This window comes from Rhinichthys klamathensis, unplaced genomic scaffold (genome assembly GCF_029890125.1).
Source record: "Rhinichthys klamathensis goyatoka isolate OS25496 unplaced genomic scaffold, OSU_Roscu_1.1 h1tg000387l_1, whole genome shotgun sequence".
NCBI classification, from domain to species: Eukaryota; Metazoa; Chordata; class Actinopteri; order Cypriniformes; family Leuciscidae; genus Rhinichthys; species Rhinichthys klamathensis.
Window position 1 is genome coordinate 1,006,603 of NW_026606891.1, and position 22,353 is coordinate 1,028,955.

The 22,353-nt window shown below is 37.8% G+C and overlaps 1 protein-coding gene across 3 annotated transcripts in view; it reads right to left on the reverse strand.

Annotated features, from left to right (window-relative positions):
- Window positions 1-21,442, reverse strand: part of heatr5a (HEAT repeat containing 5a) — a 38,804-nt gene extending 17,362 nt beyond the window's left edge. For 2 of the 3 annotated variants that reach the window (XM_056234024.1, XM_056234022.1), the window contains exons 1-16: window positions 21,303-21,442; window positions 18,794-18,993; window positions 18,325-18,536; window positions 18,099-18,207; window positions 15,609-15,758; window positions 7,337-7,508; window positions 6,921-7,078; window positions 6,384-6,633; window positions 6,144-6,299; window positions 4,784-5,034; window positions 2,509-2,620; window positions 2,229-2,381; window positions 1,901-2,000; window positions 1,645-1,754; window positions 1,091-1,254; window positions 812-975 (exon numbers count right to left, since the gene is read on the reverse strand). In XM_056234024.1, coding sequence (XP_056089999.1) covers window positions 812-975; window positions 1,091-1,254; window positions 1,645-1,754; window positions 1,901-2,000; window positions 2,229-2,381; window positions 2,509-2,620; window positions 4,784-5,034; window positions 6,144-6,299; window positions 6,384-6,633; window positions 6,921-7,078; window positions 7,337-7,508; window positions 15,609-15,758; window positions 18,099-18,207; window positions 18,325-18,536; window positions 18,794-18,919 — 2,387 coding nt within the window. In that variant the 5' untranslated portion in view covers window positions 18,920-18,993; window positions 21,303-21,442. The remainder of the gene's footprint in view (window positions 1-811; window positions 976-1,090; window positions 1,255-1,644; window positions 1,755-1,900; window positions 2,001-2,228; window positions 2,382-2,508; window positions 2,621-4,783; window positions 5,035-6,143; window positions 6,300-6,383; window positions 6,634-6,920; window positions 7,079-7,336; window positions 7,509-15,608; window positions 15,759-18,098; window positions 18,208-18,324; window positions 18,537-18,793; window positions 18,994-21,302) is intronic. The other variant, XM_056234023.1, reaches the window with a different exon arrangement.
- Window positions 21,443-22,353: the final 911 nt, after the last annotated feature.

Genomic DNA, 22,353 nt, shown 5'->3' on the forward strand with positions numbered 1-22,353 from the left:
GTTGAGCAAAGTAATTTAGTAAATATCTACACTACCGTTCAAAAGTTTGGGGTCAGTGAGAATTTTATTTTTATTTTTTGGAGGAAAGAAATCAATACTTTTATTTATCAAGGACAGTAAAGACATTTATAATGTTACAAAAGATTCTATTTCAAACAAATGCTGTTCTTTTGAACTTCCTATTCATGAAAGAATCCTAAAAAAAAAAAAAAACGGTACAACTGACAGACCAACAACTGTTTCAACATTGATAATAATAATAAATGTTTCTTGAGCATCAAATCCTCATATTATACTGATTTGTGAAGGATCATTTGACACTGAAGACACTGACACTGGTGATGCTGAAAATTCAGCTTTGATCACAGGAATAAATTACACTTTACTATATATTCACACAGAAAACAGCTGATTTACACTGGAATAATATTTAATACTATAACTGATTTTTGTTGTATTTTTAATCAAATAAGCGCAGCCATGGTTAGCAGAAGAGAATTCTTTTAAAAGTATTTAAAATCGTACCGACCCCAAACTTTTGAACGGTAGTGTAATTCTATCTAAAGATTTGCTGTTCTATTCATCAGCGTTACCTGTTTATTTGCACACGTGAAGCATTACATGTATTGCTAGCATTAAGGTCCTATATAAAGTAACTGAATTAACTGATGAGTTGAAGTGTCAATGCAACATCTTTGAGACCCTTTCAAATCAACTAAACTAAAAATACTCAAAGCTAACAGCAACAGCAACAGCATACAAATAAATGACCGTGTCACTCAAGCAGCATCTGTGATGAAGGTGGACGTACCTCTGCTGGATGCCCAGGTGAGGGAAAATCACACCGAACAGCTGGACAGCAGCTGCCGTTAGAGCGGAGGCTGGAGGGAGGGGGGTAGGAACCTCCTGGGCTTTCTCAAAGATGGTAAATGGGTCGTGTTCTAGTGTCCCACCTCCTGAACCACCTCCACGGAGCTTTAAACAGACAGACAATACAATGCAATGCAATGCGCTGTTCTAGGAAATCGATTAATTATATTGATTGCACGTTAACAAGGCTATTTCCTAGATGATTAGACTGTGCTCAGACCTGTTCCTCTATGTAGTGCTGATCCACATTTTGCAGTCCAGGGCCCAGCAGTGCCAGGTCTTGGCTGCAGCACAGTGAGGGCAGCAGGTTCAGCTCGGCACATGCTGTAATTTCTGGCCCGGTCAGATCATTCAGCAGCTGCTTCAGCACTATGCCAAAGCTCTCTGAGCCAACACAATCAAAGCATAATAAACAAATAAATACATATTTGGGCAATCAAATCGTCCAATTTCAGTCATTGAGGGGGGGGGGGGGGGGGGGGATCATGATCTTAGCTGACAAATTTTGTATTGTCCTTTTAGCAGAAAAACTAACTTTGTTATTTTAATTAAGCTAATTGCTTTAGTTGTTTAGGGTTTTTGTCAGATTACTGTACATTATCACAATTCACCAAATAAATAAATGAACATTTGAGTTCAAATTATTTTACTTTGTGAGAAGACTACAGAGTGTTATGAGAGACATAGGACAAGAACTTAAACAATCAGAATCAAGTATTCCAGAATAAAAATATAATTTATAAAACACCAGCACATGATCAAGATTGTGCTTACCTTCATATGTTTTAGGTTGTAGCAATGTGAGGATCTCATACACTCTCAATCTAAAGACAGTGGCTGCATTTTTGATCTGGTTTCCATAGGATTTAACGATAGAAGGCAGCCTAAAAAGAGGTGATAGGGACTAAAATGTTATTAGATGTTATTTAACATCCTGTCCACATTACATCTGCATTTTACAGTCTTCTTTAAAAAGGTATTTATAACTACATGGTGCTGTTTTCATTTTAAGCAACCAAGATCCACTCACTGAGTGAGCTGGGTCACCGCACAGGACAAGAGAGGAAGCAAACGACTGATAACATCATCGGTGAGAAGGTCTTTGCAGTGCACCACCAGACTCTTCATTGCTACAGGAGAGATGACAAGCTATGAAGACCAAATTTCCTGACAAATGTTTATTTCTATCTGCAGTCAGTGGCAAAGAACTTCCAACAAAGTTGTTTTTTACTATGATGTTAAGGGAACAGATCAGATCAGCAGATGGGTAGGTGCATGGGAAAAAAGAGCTTATTTTTCACTGAGAGAAAAGGAGAGGCATAAGTGAGTAGCCTGGGAGATTCATAAAAGACCCTCACCGCACAGTACTCCTGCACGTCCCTCCAAGGTCACCTGCCAGGTGAAGGAGTCTCCACGCCGCAGCTCGTTCTCCACGTCCTTCACAGACAGCGGGAAGGCACATTTCCATAGCAACAGCAATCGAGGCAAGTGATGCTCCATCACAGTGGGACCTTGAATGAAAACATCAGAAATAACAAAAAGGATGTTAAAAACTCAAACACATCAGCTGTTACAATATAGGCACATCTTGTCAATGTGGGCATTTTGAAGATCATAAAGCAGTATATTGATTCATACCCAGTGTCGAGAGGGCACTGAGCAGCAGCCAGCCTCCTTGAGTGCGTTGGATGGAGATTCTGCTGTTCTGAGCTGCAGAGCGCAGCAGATCTTCTGCCAAGTTCATCACCACCTGCAACCAGTCCATCAGAATCAGTAAATCTTGATCATAAATGAACAATAATATCCAGATATGATACCAATAACATGTACAGTGAATTTGAAAAATACACGTACAGTGAATTAGTGGGGAAAAAAGAATCTTCACAAGCGTCATTATTTTTCTTGTGTGATTCTTTTTTTGTGTATGAATTTCAAGTGAGGGAATAAAGCTCTTTTTCTCTTAACCCTCTGGTGCTCCTTATTTGGGAGTCATACTTGTTATCTTCGCGGTCAGAAGTGACCGGACACCTGAAAATGAAACTTCCTCAACCCCAGTAAAACTAATGTAATATATTTTTGATCAATAATATTTTTTATTTTGAGAGGATTTAATGGTACTTATTAATATTTATGCAATAATCATTGGAAAAAAAAGTTTCAAATTATTCAAAAATATTTTTTCAATTAATGCAGTATTTCAGATTTGACTGTAATTTGAATGTAATTTTTTCATTCAAAAAATCAAATCATTCATGAAATTTTCATTCATGAAATTCTCAAATAATACTTTTTGTCAAGGTTTATAAAACAAAACATAATTTTTTTATGTGAAGTGTACACGTTTTTGCATTATTATTACTACATTCAAACCTGAATTCCCATTCAATTCCTATGGTCGGTCATTTTTGACCGAAGAGCACAAGTGTGACTAATTTTTTTAGGACCACTTAGCCTGCTCGAATCATGCCCTCAATTTTTTAGTTTGTTCACATTCCAAATACCATAAAAGTCACCAAGTTTCATATCAGTCCAATGAAGCTGTGATTTTTAAAAATGAAAAAAAAAAAATTCCGGTCAGAAATGACCAAAGAGCACCAGACATTTACTCAACCTCATTTCATGTCTAACCTGTATGACTTTCTTTCTTTTGTAAAAAAAAAAATATATATGATATTGGAACAGCATGAGGGTGAGTAAATGACAGAATTTACATTTTTGAGCAAATTATCCCTTTAAGGTTTAACTTTTTGTGGGATGCAATTCCCACAGCTGCCTCAAGGAAGCAATTTTGCAGCAACCCAAAGTTCTTAAAGTCCCCATGTAGTCAATAATTGTATATCTTAAAACTCATCTTTGATCACCAAAATGACATATTTAAATGATTTTGAAGGTAGTAAAGACATCGTTAAATAGTGACGATAGTATAGTGAAGCGACGAGAATACTTTTTGTGCGCAAAAACTTCGCTTCATAACATTAAGGTTGAAATACGTTTCTGGGCCTTGAAAGTGGTCGTTGCGTTGCTGTCTATGGAGGGGTCAGAAAGCTCTCAGATTTAATCAAAAACATCTTCATTTGTGTTCCGAAGCTGAACGAAGGTCTTATATTACGGGTTTGGAAAGACATGAGGGTAATTAATGACAACATTTTAATTTTGGGGTGAACTAACCATGAATATGCTAATAAGCCTCACCTCCACTCACGCAGGCTCACAGATTCACACGGCCAACTTACTGAGGTAAACGCTGCACAATGGTATCACTTGTCGGACGCATAACGGTAATTCATATGAATAGCCTTTTGCTTGACTATGTTGTAATAATGTGTGGCTAATGTTGCACAAACCATGTTCCCATTCGCCATCTCAGAGTCAGACAGCTGCCTTCTAAAAATCAGCATCTTTAGAAATGCTTTGAACAACTCAGAACGTCAGTGGAGAAAGGCATATAGTTCATCATAACAGCCCTTTGGTTGCCCTAGGCGAGATTGATTTTTGCGCAGCAATGGTGTTTACTGTTGAATTTGCACATAGTTTGTCTTAAAGCATGTTTAAAACCCCACATAGACATATAAACAACATTAAAAACTTGATTTTCACCACAGGTTTAATTTCTTAATGTTTAGACAGCAACTTCATGTGCTCAGCTTCATTAAAGTGAGCAGTGATGCAGTGTGCAAACTACCAAAGGGAGTCTACTCTAGACAGTGATCCGGCGCCTGACTGAAAACTGCTTTTGCGCCGAAATGCCTTCTAACAGGCAACAGTAGAGACTCAGTGACTACAGTGATCTGAAACGCTGTCAGTATGAACAACTCTTAAGCAAATCTTTGTGACAGCACAAACAGAACCAAAAACATTTAAAACTCTCTGTGTGCTTTAAAAAGGAGGCATAGGACACAAATCTTATTCATACCTTGCCCTTAGAGTGTGATATTCCTAGTGGACAAAGCTGTACCGCTCCCAGCAGAGCTGCGATAGCAGCACTGTACCCTGCCACGGCCTCAGGGCATGACTTCAGGGCATTCAGCCTCTCTGTGCAGCGGTCTAGCAACACCGCCACCTGAGCAGGCATCCCTACGGCAACACACCGCAGGCACCAGGCGGCGGCCAGACGAGCAGATGCGCTGGGGTGAAGAAGAACAGAGATCACGGTGTCCAACATTCCTGTCACAAAAAAACAACAACAAAGAAACTATTGAACTGTTTTACTAAAGTTCAAGCCATCACAGATGCCACTCTGAGCTCTTTCTGGAATTCTTATAAAAAGCTAGTGTCTCTGAAGCAGGATGAATGTGTTAAATATCATGCTGTAGGCACTTTTTCGGCTCAATCCTTCATCCTGGCCATACTATGACATATCCATTAAAGAGCAAATACACTCACACACAATCTAGAAATGCAGCTCTACACACTATCTTGAAAAACATATTCCTGTCAGAGAGTTTGATCCTTAGTACGGTGACTCAAACTCCAGTATATGATCCACAAAGCATCACAACATTAGGAGCAGGATAATGCACATACCTGCTTAATTGACAAAAATATTATATCTATTTGAAATTAATTTAATTTCTGACCAATATTATGTCCACTGGAACTGCTTTGAGTTTTTTTCTTCATAAGGCCAGTTTAGCCATATAAAGCACAAACATCCTGTCCATTTACATCCAATAGTTTAAACTCATAGGCTTGAACAGAATAAAAACAAAATAATAAAACATTCTCTTATGCTCACCAAGGCTGAATTTATTTCAAATTATTTATATCAAACATACAGTAAAAACGCTCATTTCATTAAAAATGTAATTTATTTCTATAATAGCAAAGCTCAGCAGTCAGTCTTCAGTGTCGCATGATTATTCAGAAATCATTCTAAAATTCTGATTTGAAGCTCAAGTAATATTTCTTATTATTTTCAATGTTGAAAACAGCAGTTGTTAATATGTTTGTGGAAACATTGTTTTTAAGGATTCTTTAATGGATAGAAGGTTCAAAAGAACAGCATTTATTTGAAATAGATTTTTTTTTAACATAATAAAATGTCTTTACTGTTTGAGCAATTTAATGCATCCTTGCTGAATATAATTAATAATCTCTTTAAAAAAAACTCTTACTCACCCAAAACAGTAGTGCAAATAAACAAACTCAAGAATTTATTCAGGGATTTTTATCTTTATAACATTTTAAATATTTGGAGCATTTGTATCACTTTCTCCCATAGAAAGGTTTTGATGGGGTGCCCAGAGTTTGTTGGTCAATTATGCGTGACAAACCTATGCTGGTGTCCTGCAGCAGTGGGGCGGCAGTGGAGCTCAGGTCCTGTAGCAGACTGCCCAGCTCCAGGAGGGTGCACACCAGGATATGCTGACTAGCTGCAACATCCGCAGGGCTCACACGTGTCTCCATGTTCCCCTCATGAAGAGCTGCGTCTCATAGTAGCACAGGGTACATTTAAGACATTACAACTCAATATCTATTCCAATGTGACCTAAATATTTGGCCTAGTCTCTTACCCATAACCCTCTTCTGTTTGCTGATCATTTGACAGATCTCCTTGGCAGCTGCGATTTGGGCCTTCTCCCCCAGCAAAGTGCCAAGAGTGGCCCGCAGTATGAAGGAGACACAGCAGCGGCAGGAGACAGCGTCCGTTGGGTATTGTGTCGCCTTTGTGTGAGATACCCACTCCATGAGAAGAGAAAGAAGACAGGAGAAGTTTGCCTCCAGCCACGCACCACCCAGAATGGACACAAACACCACGCATGTCTGTTTAAGAGAAAGAACAGGTAGTATTCATGTAAAAAAAAGAAAGAAAATGAAAGCAAAATAAATCAATAAAAAAAAACTGTATTTGATTATTTCTTCTATGAAGATTAGCTTTTTGTGAACTTGTGAATAATTGACACATAAATAAAGGGAGAACATTTCTGTTTTTCTGATGTAATATAACCTTCATTTGTTCTTTTTGCACCCTAGGCATAAAGCCAGTCATGCTGTGACTCAAAACACAAACATTCTGATCACAAGGGAAGGGCTGTAGGAGTGTGAGCGACCTGTGTGATGCCCACGCGCACGTCTCTGCTGACTGAGCTGGTTCCTTTCAACATGTCTCCACTGGCCCGCAGGAAGCCGGCTCCACCCCGCAGGAAACCAGAACTCAGCAGCTCCATCACCTCCTGCAGGGAGTTGCGCTTGGAGCCTGGCCTCGGAGCTGAGAGCAGAGCCGTGGGAACAGAGGAGGAAGAATGAACCAAAGAGAAGCGTGAGTGAGTGTTAGGGGATAAATTATAGAACAGATGGAATGGAGTGGGAGAGGAAAGATGAGTGTTACATTTAGAGAAAAGTTAAGCAGTATGTGGGAGACAGAGGACAGGAGGGAAGGTCAGGGTTTTCACAAACTCCATGGGCAAATGCTCAGTTCAGTATCCTCTGAGGATGTCACAGACATTACTGAATAAAATCCACCCACCTATGACCTGTCTGGGCTCCAGTGCCGACGCTAATAAAGTGCCAAGCAGTTTTGAGATACTGACTCGGACATCATAGTTTGAGCCCTCGAAGGCTCGGTAACAAAGAGTGGCCACATTCTCCAGCTCTGAGGACCACAGGAAGACAGCCTCTCGCTGGAGCTCCAGAAGACACTACAAAAACAAATAAATAATTCACATCACAATTTGATAGCAATTCTGGGCAGACTGGAACAAAAACTGAAACCAAAACATAAACTGCCAAAAACATGAAAGTTATTTTTTATAGAAATTAACTTTACTGGGCAATATTAGTAGCAGAGAAATTGATTTCCAAGTTTGTTTGTTTTTATCCTTCATGATGCAATTTTGTCTAACCATATAAAACGCACAACATCTTGAAGGGTTGGTCAAAATCCCTTGCCTCTTCAAATACATATATAATCATATATCATTTTGAATGGTTATATACTTCCTTAATAAAAATCAATAATCAAATATATTCATTATCACATAATAATTTTTATATTCTTGTGCTTGTGAAATTATATTTTCTTAAATGCATGGATGTAAGTAACCAGTTTCTTTTAGGTGCATTCCAATCTTACTTTGAGATTGCACTTAGTACACGCAGGACACGAAGGCCACGTAACCCACAAGGCCGTTTGTCTCTTTCTCTGGGATCAGTAGAAAGGTTAGAGGGTCCTAAAGGCAGCGTGGGCACATATGATTCTTCGCTGGACATATGGTCAAGCTATATTGAGCGTTACTATCAAACTTTAATTGTTGTATTAAAATGTATTCTTTCCAGAATATTTCCTTCCTTGGGAGTAAATGCCAGTGATCTGTTTTTCTCCCAAACGAGTGAATGTTTTAGCAGTATGTTTTGGTATACTTAACTGATAATAAGGAGCTCAGACTCTCTTCAGCCTTGATGGGAGCTGTTATTTGCTAGTGTCTGTTATTTGTGTGTGTGCGTATGACATTCTATGTAGGTTCTGGACGGTCGGACCAGACACCCCGGCGCCCTTCTCTAACCTGCGAGGCCACCACAGACCTAAATCTAATGAGTGGACGACAACTATCTTTACTAATGGCGATAGGCACCCCTATCTCCTCACATGTGTTAAATTGTTTAGGCTTTCATGTTTCTTAGCCAATGAGAATCATTCAACCTGTAAGCAATGACGTAGCTTAGACCTTGGAAATGGTATAACTGCTGTGATCTTTGTAACTGTAAGCGAGGCGGCCTACGAACTCCTGTGTGAGTCTTGAAGCTGACTTCTGCTGATGAAAATGCAAACTATCTTCAGTAAAACTTTTCTTTAATTTTTTTATAATTCTGACTCCGGGTCTTCATTCTTCATATCTGGTTCTGGGTCTTTGACTGTATACCCCTTACAGTTATGGTGGAGGATGCGCTGGCAATTATTCTCGGTGACACCCCTGGCAAATCAACAAACAAGGTAGTAAGCTTTTGTTAATTGTTAGGGCTGTCTGACTGGAAGAGATTTTGAAGGAGAGCGGGAGAGCTTCACTCCGATGAGGCGAGTGAAGCTTCACTCCGATGAGGCGAGTGAAGGAGTAAGTTAATTATACTGCTGACAGTATAAGAAGTCGCTGAGAGCGTCGTTAAGGGTAACGGCAGCAGACAGCGCAAGCGAAGCGTGCTCTGTGGGGGCCCCGCTGGGCATTACTGGTGTAGCACCACCCCAGCAGAGCACGTCCCTGGGCTAGAGGTCCAGTGGCACCGTAAACCTGCTCAATCTCTTCCATCTCAGATAGGGGATCCCCGAACTTAGTGAAGTGAATCAGGCAGTTAGGGATACTAACAATAATAGGGTTGTTTGCCAGGGATGCATCAGGAACAATTCCGAGAGAAAATTAAAAAAAGTTGTGACCCAAATTGGCATGGGCCAGTATATGTAACTGTGATTTTGGAGTATACTTTGCAGTTTCATCACGCAGAAGCCAAGCTGTGTTGTTCAAAGATCGCCGCCTCCATTTCTGCAATAACTTCAGGTGAGTATGAACCATGATTAAGATATGGCAGAAAAATGTAATAACTTAATCAGTAACCTGAAGAGTCCTGAAACAAATAGTGAGTCAGGAAAAGCAAACGCTGTAAGCAGCTGTGCTCTAAAGCCCTCACTTTAAATAAATTAGCAGAAATGATTAAGTAAATGGTAGTCAGGATTTTGATTCTGATTGGAAATTTAAAAAACTTGACTGGCTACAAACAAACTGAAAAATTAAAATGTTTAGCCTCGTATTGCTTACGATGATTACAAGAAGCAAGTGAAAGAAATTCTGGGTCAGGGATAATTTCCCTGGACAAGCGACTAAAGTTAAACAGACACTTTGTGAAAACAACTTAGAATATTTTGCAGCTTATGAAAATTAATGTTCTGCCAATAATAATGATGAAGATTATGATTGGGCTATTATGATTAAATCCGCCACTGGTGGACTGTAAAAGAATACAGAGAACTGCTTAATCAGTAGCTCTGTTTACATTCCTGAATGGGACACACACTGCTTCAAGGGCGTGCACTAAGTTGGAGCCGTTGAGGCTGACACATGAATCCTTTTGAAGAAAAGATCTATAATACAAATTTTTATAAGTGAATTGATGAATACAGGTTGATGTAAAATTAATGACTCCAACAAATGTGAGTTGCAAAATATATCAAAGTAACTAAAAGGATGATTTTGTTGTAATTAAACATGTTAAAAAGGTTTTAGATGATATAGAGAGACTAATCTCACAGATGATTTACCATAACTGCAAAAGTATCACAAGCAGAGAGTGCTTGCCTCGTCAAACTTAGTGTGAATCCTAATTGGAGATTGATAAACTCCAAGAGAAAACTTAAGTCAAATATTAAACTATGGTTGAGAACTTGACAATTAAAATTGAGATTGAGAAATGTGAAACGTTATTGAGAACTAGAATAATTATTTTTATGTAAAACAAATAAGCAGAAGCCGTACTGGATTAACAGTTGCTAAATGCTGATTAAACAAACAGCTTGAAAAGTTGACCATGAAAGAACTAGAAGCTGATGTTTTGCTTTCAAAAGATAAGTTTGTTATTGGCTGTAATGAAACAGTTTGCTTATCTGAATCTGATGTGTGCTGTGGCTGAAACTGCCAGTGCAACAGACTCAATCTGAGTGGAAATTTGAAATGCCTAAATTTCCTGATGTGTGGGCAAAAGACAAATATAAATAATATGTTTATTTGAAACCGTATGTAATATCTGGCAAAGATGCCTTAAGCTGGGATAGAGTTAAAAGATGATAGATAAATGTTTGATGTTAGAAGTATATGAGAGAGCAGTGTACCATCCAATAGAGTCTCAGAGTCTCTCTCATTCAATGAGTCAGCTAAAAGCTGGTATCTGTGATAATGTGTAAAGCACAGTGTTTCAGTTGAAGGATCATAGACACAGAGATGTTTTAAAAATAAAACTGAATGACTTTAAAGAAGTATTTAAAATAATAATACAGATAGAGATGACATTTTGATTAGGTTAATTTAGGACCAGTAACTTCTTTGTCTGATCTTAGTCCCCACCATGAAACGGGGGAGGGGCCGACGGAAATGTACACTGAATGTACGGTTGTGATCTGAATTCACTGAGTATAATCCAAGTAGCTAGGTTGCTGCTTTTAAGATAGTTAATGGATTTAAGTGATTAAATACTGTTGTTATTGAACTGTCTCCCCATGTGAACACTATTAGGCAATCCGAATGGCTCTGGATGACTCTTGAACGTGCCTTTCCTAAGCTCCAGAAAACAGCTGAGTTCTGTTGAAGAGAACTGATTGTGTGATTGGAAAGAGCGGTCACCAGTGGGCACGAGTGGCTACTCAATGACGGGTAAGACCTTCTATTGGCCAGACAGGGGGCAACCCAAGCCAGAGTGGATCACGTAAAGTCATTGGGCATCTCCTGAATGGAGGTGTGTTATGTGAGACAGGTATGAGGGTTGAGCAGGAGCTGTGAGGCCAGCAGCGTCCTTATGGCGTTAAGGGGAGATGACGCGGTGACGAGTCACGGCATGTCTCCCCAATAAAGCAAAGCTCCTCGATATATACCACTCGCCAGAAGAAACCGCATTAGTTGTATGGCTTGTTTTTTATTGTGACAAGCGTCTGCAAATATGCCAGGGGAAAACACCCTGATGGAGATTATAGATAAAGGGCGAACAGGAGTGGGCTTTCAAGAGCCAGCTGAGGCCATGAAGTGATTCCCATTAGTTGTTGTGGAGACAGTAATACATTTTTTTTATGTACTGGTTGCCTTATGGGCAAGGAAAATCATAGTGTTGATTTTGAACTAATATGTTATAACATAGTTTTAACTCTTGAAGGTCGTTAGACATGGTGGTGGCTAAAGATGAAGACAGCTTTTGATTTAAGGAAAGTCTGGATGACAAAGGTGAATGGTCAAAGGTTATTGTAATGAATACAAATTTTGACTAAGTTACAGCCTTAGGAGGCTGGTGAAAAATATTATTTGTTTATAGTGAGAGAGACTGCCTGAGTTGGAGGAAGGGATGGTAACTGTGTCTGTCTTTCTGTTATCGGCCTGCTAGAGCAAGCTGAAGCAAAATAATGATAATGAAACAAAACAACCCAGCTGACCTTGTTAAATTCTAATGAATAATGAACAAGACATGCTTTGAAACTGGTTGGGAGACCATGTAAAATTAGGTAGAAGCTACCGGAAAATGGGAAGTTTAAAATCTTATTTAAAATTTAAATCTTTTAGCAATAATATAAAGAAAAATGAATATTGAAAATGAGCAGTTAACATATGTGTGTCTAATATGAGTGCGTGTGATGGTGACAGCACTTTATGTCTTGTATGTATTAGTTTGGGGTACTATTATTTCCTGATTTTGAGGATATTGTGACATTAACCCCTGGAATTAGTGTTTTATCATTACAGATGGGTTAAGTGAAATGACCAACTTTAAAAAAGTTGATAATTCTAAGACAATCTGATGAAAAGACAATGCAGAACATGGGACGAGCTTTAATTGGAGTGGTTTTCCAGCTCTGTCTGCTATTGGTAATTATGAATGCTTTTGTCATTTATGATATTGAACTGAATTACTCTCTGGATTAGTATTTTATATAAATTGGAATTGTAAAGAAGATTGCCGTCCATTATGGGGTAAAACTCTTGTCTAAATTCAACTGAGGGTCTAAATTTAAATAGACAACTAGGTGGGATCATAAGGTTAAACGTAGGGAAAAAAATATATATATATATAGACTTGACGGCAGAGAGACAAAGTGGCACATTGGCTAAGTCACTATCCAAATTATCCAGAGTGAGCTCTATCATTTTTATTGAAAGGCCGGAGGGCGAACAAAGAAGGAGTGAATATAACTTCTAAAAAGAAAAGGTTTTATTTCTCAATCCCTTAAATGTATGTATGACATTAGATGTCTAAGAAAACTACAATTTAATAAAGGTAAAAAGAGAAAGCAGCTATATGGCTGTGGGCTGGGATCTGAGTAACATAATATTTTGGTTTCTGTAAAACTGTAAAGATAAGTGGAACTGAGACAAATACTGTGAGAAGTAGTTATAATGAAAAATAAAGTTGAAGTTAATGATAAGAAAACAAGAGTATTGAAGAATTAATAAAATACCATGATTCCCCTAACGAGGGAACTTTAAGTGTCACTAGGCTGACAGTGGTGAGAGACTCGGATGCAGAAGGAACTGGCATGTAGGGCAAGATGGAAGAAATATAGTAGAAGAAAATGTATGTTATGAAAATACAATTTCTGATAGGATTTATGGAAGTCAAATTAAGTTTAAATGGTATGAAAAAGGTTAGGGTTAGACATTGTATGATTGACAGGGATTCAAGTGATATAAGGATAAGGAATGAACAAAAGCTTTATTAAGCAGAATGGGGAACGATCCTATATTTTAGTGGTAAAATAATGACTGAAATGATGATGTGAATTTGTTTTATTTTATTTCTATTTTTGAAACAAACAAAAAAGGGTATAAGATGTTATACAATTAAAATGGTACATGCTATGTGACCGTAAACTGAAGGATGATTTCAGTAAAGACTTAAAGTGCTTACATCGATTATTATGGGCCTTAATTATTAATATTCTATTGTTTGTTGTTTATTTTTAGTTAGACAACCATTGTGTTTTAAACCTAAAGGGTCTATAAAAGGGGTAGTGAAAATAATGGATTAACCATCCAACTTTGTTTATAATAAAAGGATTTGGAAATCATAATTTTATAAATAAAAAAAACTAGTGCATATATTCTGGTACTCATGATTATAGACAATGTCTTTATTTAGGATCTGAGTAGTGACTGTGGATCTAGCCCATGCTAGGAATACAGCAATAGTGCTTGCTTATTTAGCCTGGCTTCCAGAGAACAAATATGTACTTGTTTCGTAATCAGTTATGTGTTTTATAAAAATTTTAACCTGACTGATAAACTGAGGAAGAATGACATTGATGTCCTGTTGTGAGTGGAAGGTGGGAGAGCCTCTTAATGGGGACTGGAATTTTTAGTATCCAGCATGTCCATGACGAGGTGAAGAGACAAGTGTGACCCGGCAGGGGAGCATGCGTCACCACTCCTCCCTTCCGTAGTGACCTCACTGGTTAGACCAGACGTGGCGGTATTGGACCCCACATTGGTCTAAAATGGGGGACTGAAGGGTTGGTCAAAATCCCTTGCCTCTTCAAATACATATATAATCATATATCATTTTGAATGGTTATATACTTCCTTAATAAAAATCAATAATCAAATATATTCATTATCACATAATAATTTTTATATTCTTGTGCTTGTGAAATTATATTTTCTTAAATGCATGGATGTAAGTAACCAGTTTCTTTTAGGTGCATTCCAATCTTACTTTGAGATTGCACTTAGTACACGCAGGACACGAAGGCCACGTAACCCACAAGGCCGTTTGTCTCTTTCTCTGGGATCAGTAGAAAGGTTAGAGGGTCCTAAAGGCAGCGTGGGCACATATGATTCTTCGCTGGACATATGGTCAAGCTATATTGAGCGTTACTATCAAACTTTAATTGTTGTATTAAAATGTATTCTTTCCAGAATATTTCCTTCCTTGGGAGTAAATGCCAGTGATCTGTTTTTCTCCCAAACGAGTGAATGTTTTAGCAGTATGTTTTGGTATACTTAACTGATAATAAGGAGCTCAGACTCTCTTCAGCCTTGATGGGAGCTGTTATTTGCTAGTGTCTGTTATTTGTGTGTGTGCGTATGACATTCTATGTAGGTTCTGGACGGTCGGACCAGACACCCCGGCGCCCTTCTCTAACCTGCGAGGCCACCACAGACCTAAATCTAATGAGTGGACGACAACTATCTTTACTAATGGCGATAGGCACCCCTATCTCCTCACATGTGTTAAATTGTTTAGGCTTTCATGTTTCTTAGCCAATGAGAATCATTCAACCTGTAAGCAATGACGTAGCTTAGACCTTGGAAATGGTATAACTGCTGTGATCTTTGTAACTGTAAGCGAGGCGGCCTACGAACTCCTGTGTGAGTCTTGAAGCTGACTTCTGCTGATGAAAATGCAAACTATCTTCAGTAAAACTTTTCTTTAATTTTTTTATAATTCTGACTCCGGGTCTTCATTCTTCATATCTGGTTCTGGGTCTTTGACTGTATACCCCTTACAATCTATTTACAGTAAAAGTAATATTTAAAACCCATAGGCCTGGAACAGACTATAAAATAGCAATATAATGAAATATATCAGATGTTAAGATGAGAACAAAAGTTAAAAACCATCATCACTACCAAGACACACCACACTCCAGAAGACAAATACCAAAACAAAAAAAAGATAATAATTATAATAATAATAATGCACTTCATAACTTGATAGTGATTCTGGGTAGACTAGGACAAAACCAATACAACTTTTTCAAATTAGCCTTTGTTTGGAATAACTGAATAAATTCTATTAATATGATCATATTTTTTGATAATATGAAATTATTACAATAACATTAGGAATCACATTTTTTTCCAAATATTTTATAGATATTGAGCGGTAAAAATAATATTATAAACTGAATTATGTTTGATACAAACATCTTCTCAAAAAGAACAAAATGTACATTTTCCTTCAGTCAGCTATGACCGTGACTCTTTTTCTGTCAATAAGTAGTGTGTGTTTGTCAAACAAACATGATTAGTAACTGAGGCATGTGGTTGAGTGTTCAGTACCTTTGCGGCCGCACAGCGCACAGCCATGGAGCGATCGGTGAGACATGTGCGGGCAGATTTATAGATGTCTCTGTGACAAGATACGGCACTCACACCTAAACCCTTCAGGATCCTCTCAATACACAACATGATCTCACAGCGGCCCTGAGACTGGACACATGAACACAACACACAAACACAATATCATAAATAATATCTCCATAACATTTTCTATATATAACACCCACAGAACCATCACAGAAATTAAACTAGGTTTCTAGGTGGTTTCTTACAGGCCCAAGTTAAAAGCGCCCACATCTAGGTTCTCTGCATATTTGCTTCATCTATGAGATTTTTTGGCCTTTTTATAATCTGGCAGGAAGTCTGTTGCTTAGAAATAATCAAAAGAAATTCAAGATAACCATGCACACTTAAGTTTAATACTTAAGATATGGGGTTTATTCAAATGTGAACCTTTAGTATGAGCAATAGTAGTAATGATTGACTTAAAAAACACCATTTAATATACACTACTGTTCAAAGGTTTGGGGTCAGTGAGATATTTTAACAAAAATTAATACTTTTATTCAGCTTGCCTTGGATGCATTAAATTGATCAAAAGTGACAGTAAAGATTTTTATAATGTTACAAATAATTGTCTTTTAAATAAATGCTGTTCTTTTAAACGTTCTATTCATCAAAGAATCCTAAAAAAAAGAATCACAGTTTCCACTAAATTATTAAGCAAAACAACCGTTTTTAACATTGACAATAATTAGAAATGTTTCTTGAGCAGCAAATAAGTATATTAGAATGATTACTGCAAGATCATGTGACACTGAAGACTGGAGTAATGATGCTGAAAATTCAGCTTTGCAATCACATGAATAAATTACATTTTAATATAGATTAAACTCAAAAACTGTTTTTTTCAATTTTACGTTATTACAGTTATTACTGTATTTTCTATCAGAAAATGCAGACTTGGTGAGACTTCTTTCAAAAGCATTAAAGTCGACATGAAATGGAAGTTGTGATCGTCTTTTCTTCGATCATCTTCTCTTTAGCTAAAAATAAAAAAAGCATTTTAGTTAGTTGCCAAAGCAACAGTATCTTAATATTAGTGCTGTCAAACGATTAAAATATTTAATCGCGATTAATCACATTAATGTCAGTTAACTCGCGATTAATCGCAATTAACCGCATATTTTTATCTATTCTAAATGTCTCTTGATTTCTTTTTGTCCCATTATTTTTTCTCATTTTCATGCTCTTATCAACATGAAAAAGTGGATCGGCTTGCTTTGTGCACATGTTTTTTATTGAAAACAACATTGGCATACTGTGTTCAATTTCACACTAACATTATCACTTGGAGCAAATAATCTCTCACACAATGTAACACTGTCCATCAATAAAAGGGTGAAAGAAATACTGACGAGGTCCTGATATTGACGAGGGGGCGGAGAATTCGCATTAGCTGTGTGTGTGTGTGTGTGTGTGTTTGGCCATCAAGGGGTATTTCAGACTGGACGTGCTGCGATGATGATAGCTCAGTTCACAACGACAAAACACACAGATCACTTTGGTCTTGTCAATGGAACCATTTGGCAACTTTTTAAAAGTAAACTTTCCATTCAGAATCTTATTGGCATCCATTTCGGCGTCTCGCGCTCGTCATCCACTCAAAACGTAACGTTAACCAACTATTTGGCCGGCTCGCAAGCCCAAACAAGTGTGTGCGGCGTGCCTGTTGTTTTGTTTCTGGTCTAGCTAGATCCGCTTGCGCTTTGGTCGACGAAGCAACAAAACGTCCTCGTGCGGTGCAAGCCATTGAAATGAATGGGTTTCATAACGCAGCGCATGCCGCGTCCTGTTGCAAAAGCATGTGAAAAAAAATACTAAGTTTGCTAGGCCAAAAAGACCGTTAATCGCGCGATAAAAAAAATGTACACCGTTAAAATGGGTTTGCGTTAACGCCGTTAATAACGCGTTTAACTGACAGCTCTAGTTAATATTATTATTTATTTATTTAGATCTTTTTAAGTAGTTCTTATTTAATTAATTATTATCCTCCTATTTCACAGACAAGGCAGGAATCGATTTTGTTCATCAGGAATTGATTTGATGGTTGTGGTTTGCTATTGCTGTGATCTCATGTGATCTCACAGGTTGACCCGCCCTCTCGGGTCAGATAAATCAGTTATAATAAACAATGCGATATTCCATGAAAAATAAGAATCGCCCATTTGTATTTCATGGTGATTAAATTCTTACCAACCTCAAACTTTTGAATGGTAGTGTAGTTCATCTCACTGACAAGTCCTAAGCATTTTGTGATGATCAAAATAAAAAGAATGTGTCTGTGATGATTCAAAACACCCAAAATAACCAGTTTGGTCTTTTCAAACTATTGGTCACAGGAAAGCTTTATCTTTTGCAGTCAAGCACAGTCACAGCTGTATGTTTGGCTGAACAGTAAATCACATACTGTTGTGCAGCCACACGTACCTCTGCACTCTTCATGGCTTTCAGAAGGTTTGCCACGGTCTCTTTAAACGAGTTGATGAGTAGTCGGCCCAGCTGCTCATACAGCGCACCCAAACAGGCCACAGCTGCCCTATAGGGGAGAAATAAGTAAGCGCACTGGCAGGGAATCAAGCGGAAGCCCATCTGCAGTGCAGGCGGTTGGGTGTGCGTGATGTGTGCATGTAGGGTCCAGATTTATTACACTCACAGTCGTGTAGGCAGGAAGCTGGGCGAGTCATCCTTGCTGCGGATGATGTCATTGCAGCGGTCCACAGTGAGGCTGGACATGAGGGAGTCGCCCACTCTGTACACCAGCGCCAGACACTGTCCCAGCAGCAAGCGTGTCGGAGGACCCGGGGAACTCGTCAGTACCGCCGTCAGCTGCTCCACCAGGCGCTTCTGGGTCTGTTTTACATCGGCCTGCCACATAAATAGACACCAACATATTGTTTAGTTGAGCGCAGCTCTTTAATTGCATTTCCTTGGCACTTAACCAGTAAGAAACAGCCTGGAATGGACTAGTGATCTGTCTGTCTGAGAGACAGCCAGTGGAAAGGCAGACAAATAATCAGAGAGTCTGTTCAGAGAGGCTTGCTTGTGTTTCTGTTTGAGAGGAAGAGAGAGAGAGAAGCGTTTCTTCTCAAACAGAGAGCTTATTGTCAGCGCCCTCAACTCACCCGGTCTGTAGCAGGGAGTAGTTTCTTGAGGAAACGCAGCCACTCAAAGACAAACTCGGCCCTCTGGGGCTCCCGTAGCTGACTGCAGGCTTCCTCGTTCAGCAGTAAACTATGAGCCTGCTCCATCTTTCTGTCTCTCAGACTTTTCCCCTGAGACACCGAATGCAGTGCCCCTCACCTTTGGGACACCTCCATCCACCCTGAAATAAACCAGATGTTTACACAAGGGGTTTTCAAACTGGGGGAGTTTTAAGGGGTACGTGGAAAAGTTTACAGTAAAATTGTGTAAAAATTTAAGAAATAAATAATTAAAGTAAGATAAAACAAAACATATAGGCCTGGTTTCTCAGACAGGGCTTCGATTAAGCCAGGATTAGGCCTTCGTTTAAATAGGACATCTATGTAGCTAGCTTTTATAAAAAAAATACAAAAAAACATCTTGAGACAAAACACTGTCACTGCCTGTGCAAGTTTCTTTTCGCTTAAAACAGCTCAAACATGCAATTTAGTCCAGGAATAGGCTTAAGCCTATGTCCGTGAAACCGGCGGATAATAATTAATTAAATAAGAAATAAATAAGGGAAAAAATTATCAAAATAAATAATTAAATAATATTAAGTTACTGTTGCTTTGGCCTAACGTTTATTTTATGTCAAGTAAAAAAAAAAAAAAAAAACTTTTAATGGTAACACTTTCAATAAAGGTCTCATTTGTTAACATTAGTATGTATTAACTATCATGACATGAACTAACAATGAGCAATACATTTGTTATAGTAGGCTTCCTAGGCTCTAGGCTACTTATTAATCTTTGTTAATATCAGTTAATAAAAAATCCAGCTGTTCATTTGTGTTCATGTTAGTTCACAGTGTATTAACTAATGTTAACAGATATAACATTTGATTTCCACAATGAAGCCTATTAGTAAAAATGAAATGAACATTAACTAAGGTCAATAAATGATGTAGAAGTATTGTTCATTCTTAGTAATGTGCTTAACCTTATTGTAAAGTGTTACCGGTTTAGTTACATAGGATCGCTTTCCAACAGTTGCAGAGCCGCACTGAGTGCTGGAGATTCGCTGTTGGTCCTTTTGTAATAATAATAACCCAGTACAGTACTATGGTGAGTAGAAACTAAATACTTTCCAAATATTTTTTGGTAACACTTTATTTTACAGTGTCCTTGTTACATATGTTACATGTACTTACAATAGTATTAACAGTTAATTATGCATAATTTGCAACTAACCCTCAACCAAACCCCAATCCTACCCAAACTCTATAGTAAGTACATGCACTTAATTAACATTACTCAGTACTTAAATATATAATTGCACTGTAACAATGACACCATAAAATAAAGTGTAACCTATTTTTTTTTTTTACAGTTACAATATTAATTACAGTAAATAGATTAGGTCTTTATAAATAACAATATATGGCTGACTTTTACATTTTAATGGGGGTCACATTTGGGGGTTTGTGGCATTTAAAAGTTTGAAAACAGGTCAGTTACAACAGATTCAGCAAAGGTGTTGTAATTAGAAACTGATGCAATTAATATGACTCTGCATGTCTGTTTTACTGATAAATACTTTGCTACATGTCCTGTTTCATAACTTCTTCATTTCATTTCAATGGAGAGAAGTCTGTAAACATTGCAGTTTATAAAAGGGTCCATTCTTCATTCGTCCATTCTTCCTGTACCTTGTAAACTTATATGTCAGCTATGAATTATGTATTATGTCCACTGTGTCTGCACAGTCTGGAGAGAAACCAGCAGACCTTGCAACTAAAATGACTAAGAGAGAAAACCTTAAATTAATTGTAACTTTTAAACCAGATTAAGAAGGGACAAAGAGCCTGTCAGGGGGACAAAAAGGACGGGGTGGTGAAATTATTTGAGGTTTGCTGGGTTCGTCTATGATGAGTCAGGCTGTAGGGAGACCCCATTCTTTTCTTGCAGGTTTATTTCAAGCTGCAGGACAGTAGCATTTAACTTAACCTATGTGAATTTGGTTCGTTATTTTCAGTTACAATGTGCATATCATTAGAAATCTGATGATTATGAAAGTGTTTAATGCTATATGCTACTGTATTAACCTGTAGCTTGTTGGTAAAAATCCAACTATCTGTTTAAGCGCTGGATAAATAAATAAAAACATACATTTTCAAAAATAAGTCTTTATGGTGTGTGTGTGTGTGATGCAGAACAGATAATAACTCCAGGCTAAATAAACAGAACCTCTGGCTAACCCGATTTGCTGCAAACTTCACACAAAGATAGTTAACCTCTAACATTTATTTTTAGCTAACGTTAAACATAAAACACAAACTAAAACGGACATTTGTCTGTCAGTGATTTTAGGTATTGTTTAGGTATTTTAGCCTAACGCTAGCTTATATCCAATGCTAACCAATTCTCTGACATGCTAGCGGGATAAATCTTCATAAGCAACGATTTACTTTCTTTGAAATGAAAATATCATAAGGAAATTGTGTATTACCTGCTAAACCCATCAACTGTATTGTCAGGGGGACGATAGCGAGAGACGTATATCCCTGTTGAAGTCGACTGTTAGTGTGTAATTCCTCAAAGACATCTGCTTGCATGAAAGTGTGAGTCAAACTGTGAAGCGCAGCCACGTTAAAGAGAACATGAACGTGACTGACCGCTAGAGGGACAAATACACTACTGCCGTTATTCAAACCAGCTGTCTAAAAACTTCATTGCGGTCATCCTAGACTACATTTTTGGCTTTAATAGCTGCCTACCTAGAATATACTTATGGGCACTATTATACATGCCTACCTGTACAGTTTGTATCCATTAAACACAATACCTGTTTAGCGTTTTGGCCAGATATAGCACATGAAATGTTTTGAGAGGATTATCCTTGGTTATCTGGTTAGTTGTCAGATTGTCTGGGTGATCAAATGACTGTCTGACATTATTTTAACCAAAACAGGAGCCCCTCAAGGCAGTTTTATCACCTTTTCTTTGTATACAGCTGACTACAGGCACACTCAGACTTTATGTTGTATTCAAAAGTTTTCAGATGATACTGCCCTTGTGGGTTTAATTAATCAAGGCCACGATGTGGACTATAGAAGAGAGGTTGAGTTATTTGTTAGATGGTGTGATGAAAATGTCCTAAAATTGAATGTGGAGAAGACTAAGGAGTTGATCATTGATTTTAGAAGAAAAAAAGAAGTGATAGACTTAGTGATAGATTGTTCAGACTTATAAATATCTTGGTGTGTCCACTTTGGACAGTAAACTGAACTGGAAGAAGAATAGTGGGGCTGTTTTTAATAAGGCGCAATCAAGACTATTCTTTTGAGTTCTATTGGTGAAAGCTTCTTTATGATTTTTATCAGGGAATCGTAGTGTTTTGTTTTATGCAGTGCTCTGTTGGGGATGTAGTATCACTGTAGATGATAAAAATAGTTAAAAATAAAAAAAATAAAGATAAAATAGATTAAAAGTTTTCTAACTAACTAGCCGCCTACCAACACAGCATTACAGTATAGCTACCTATAAACAGGAACTTGCAA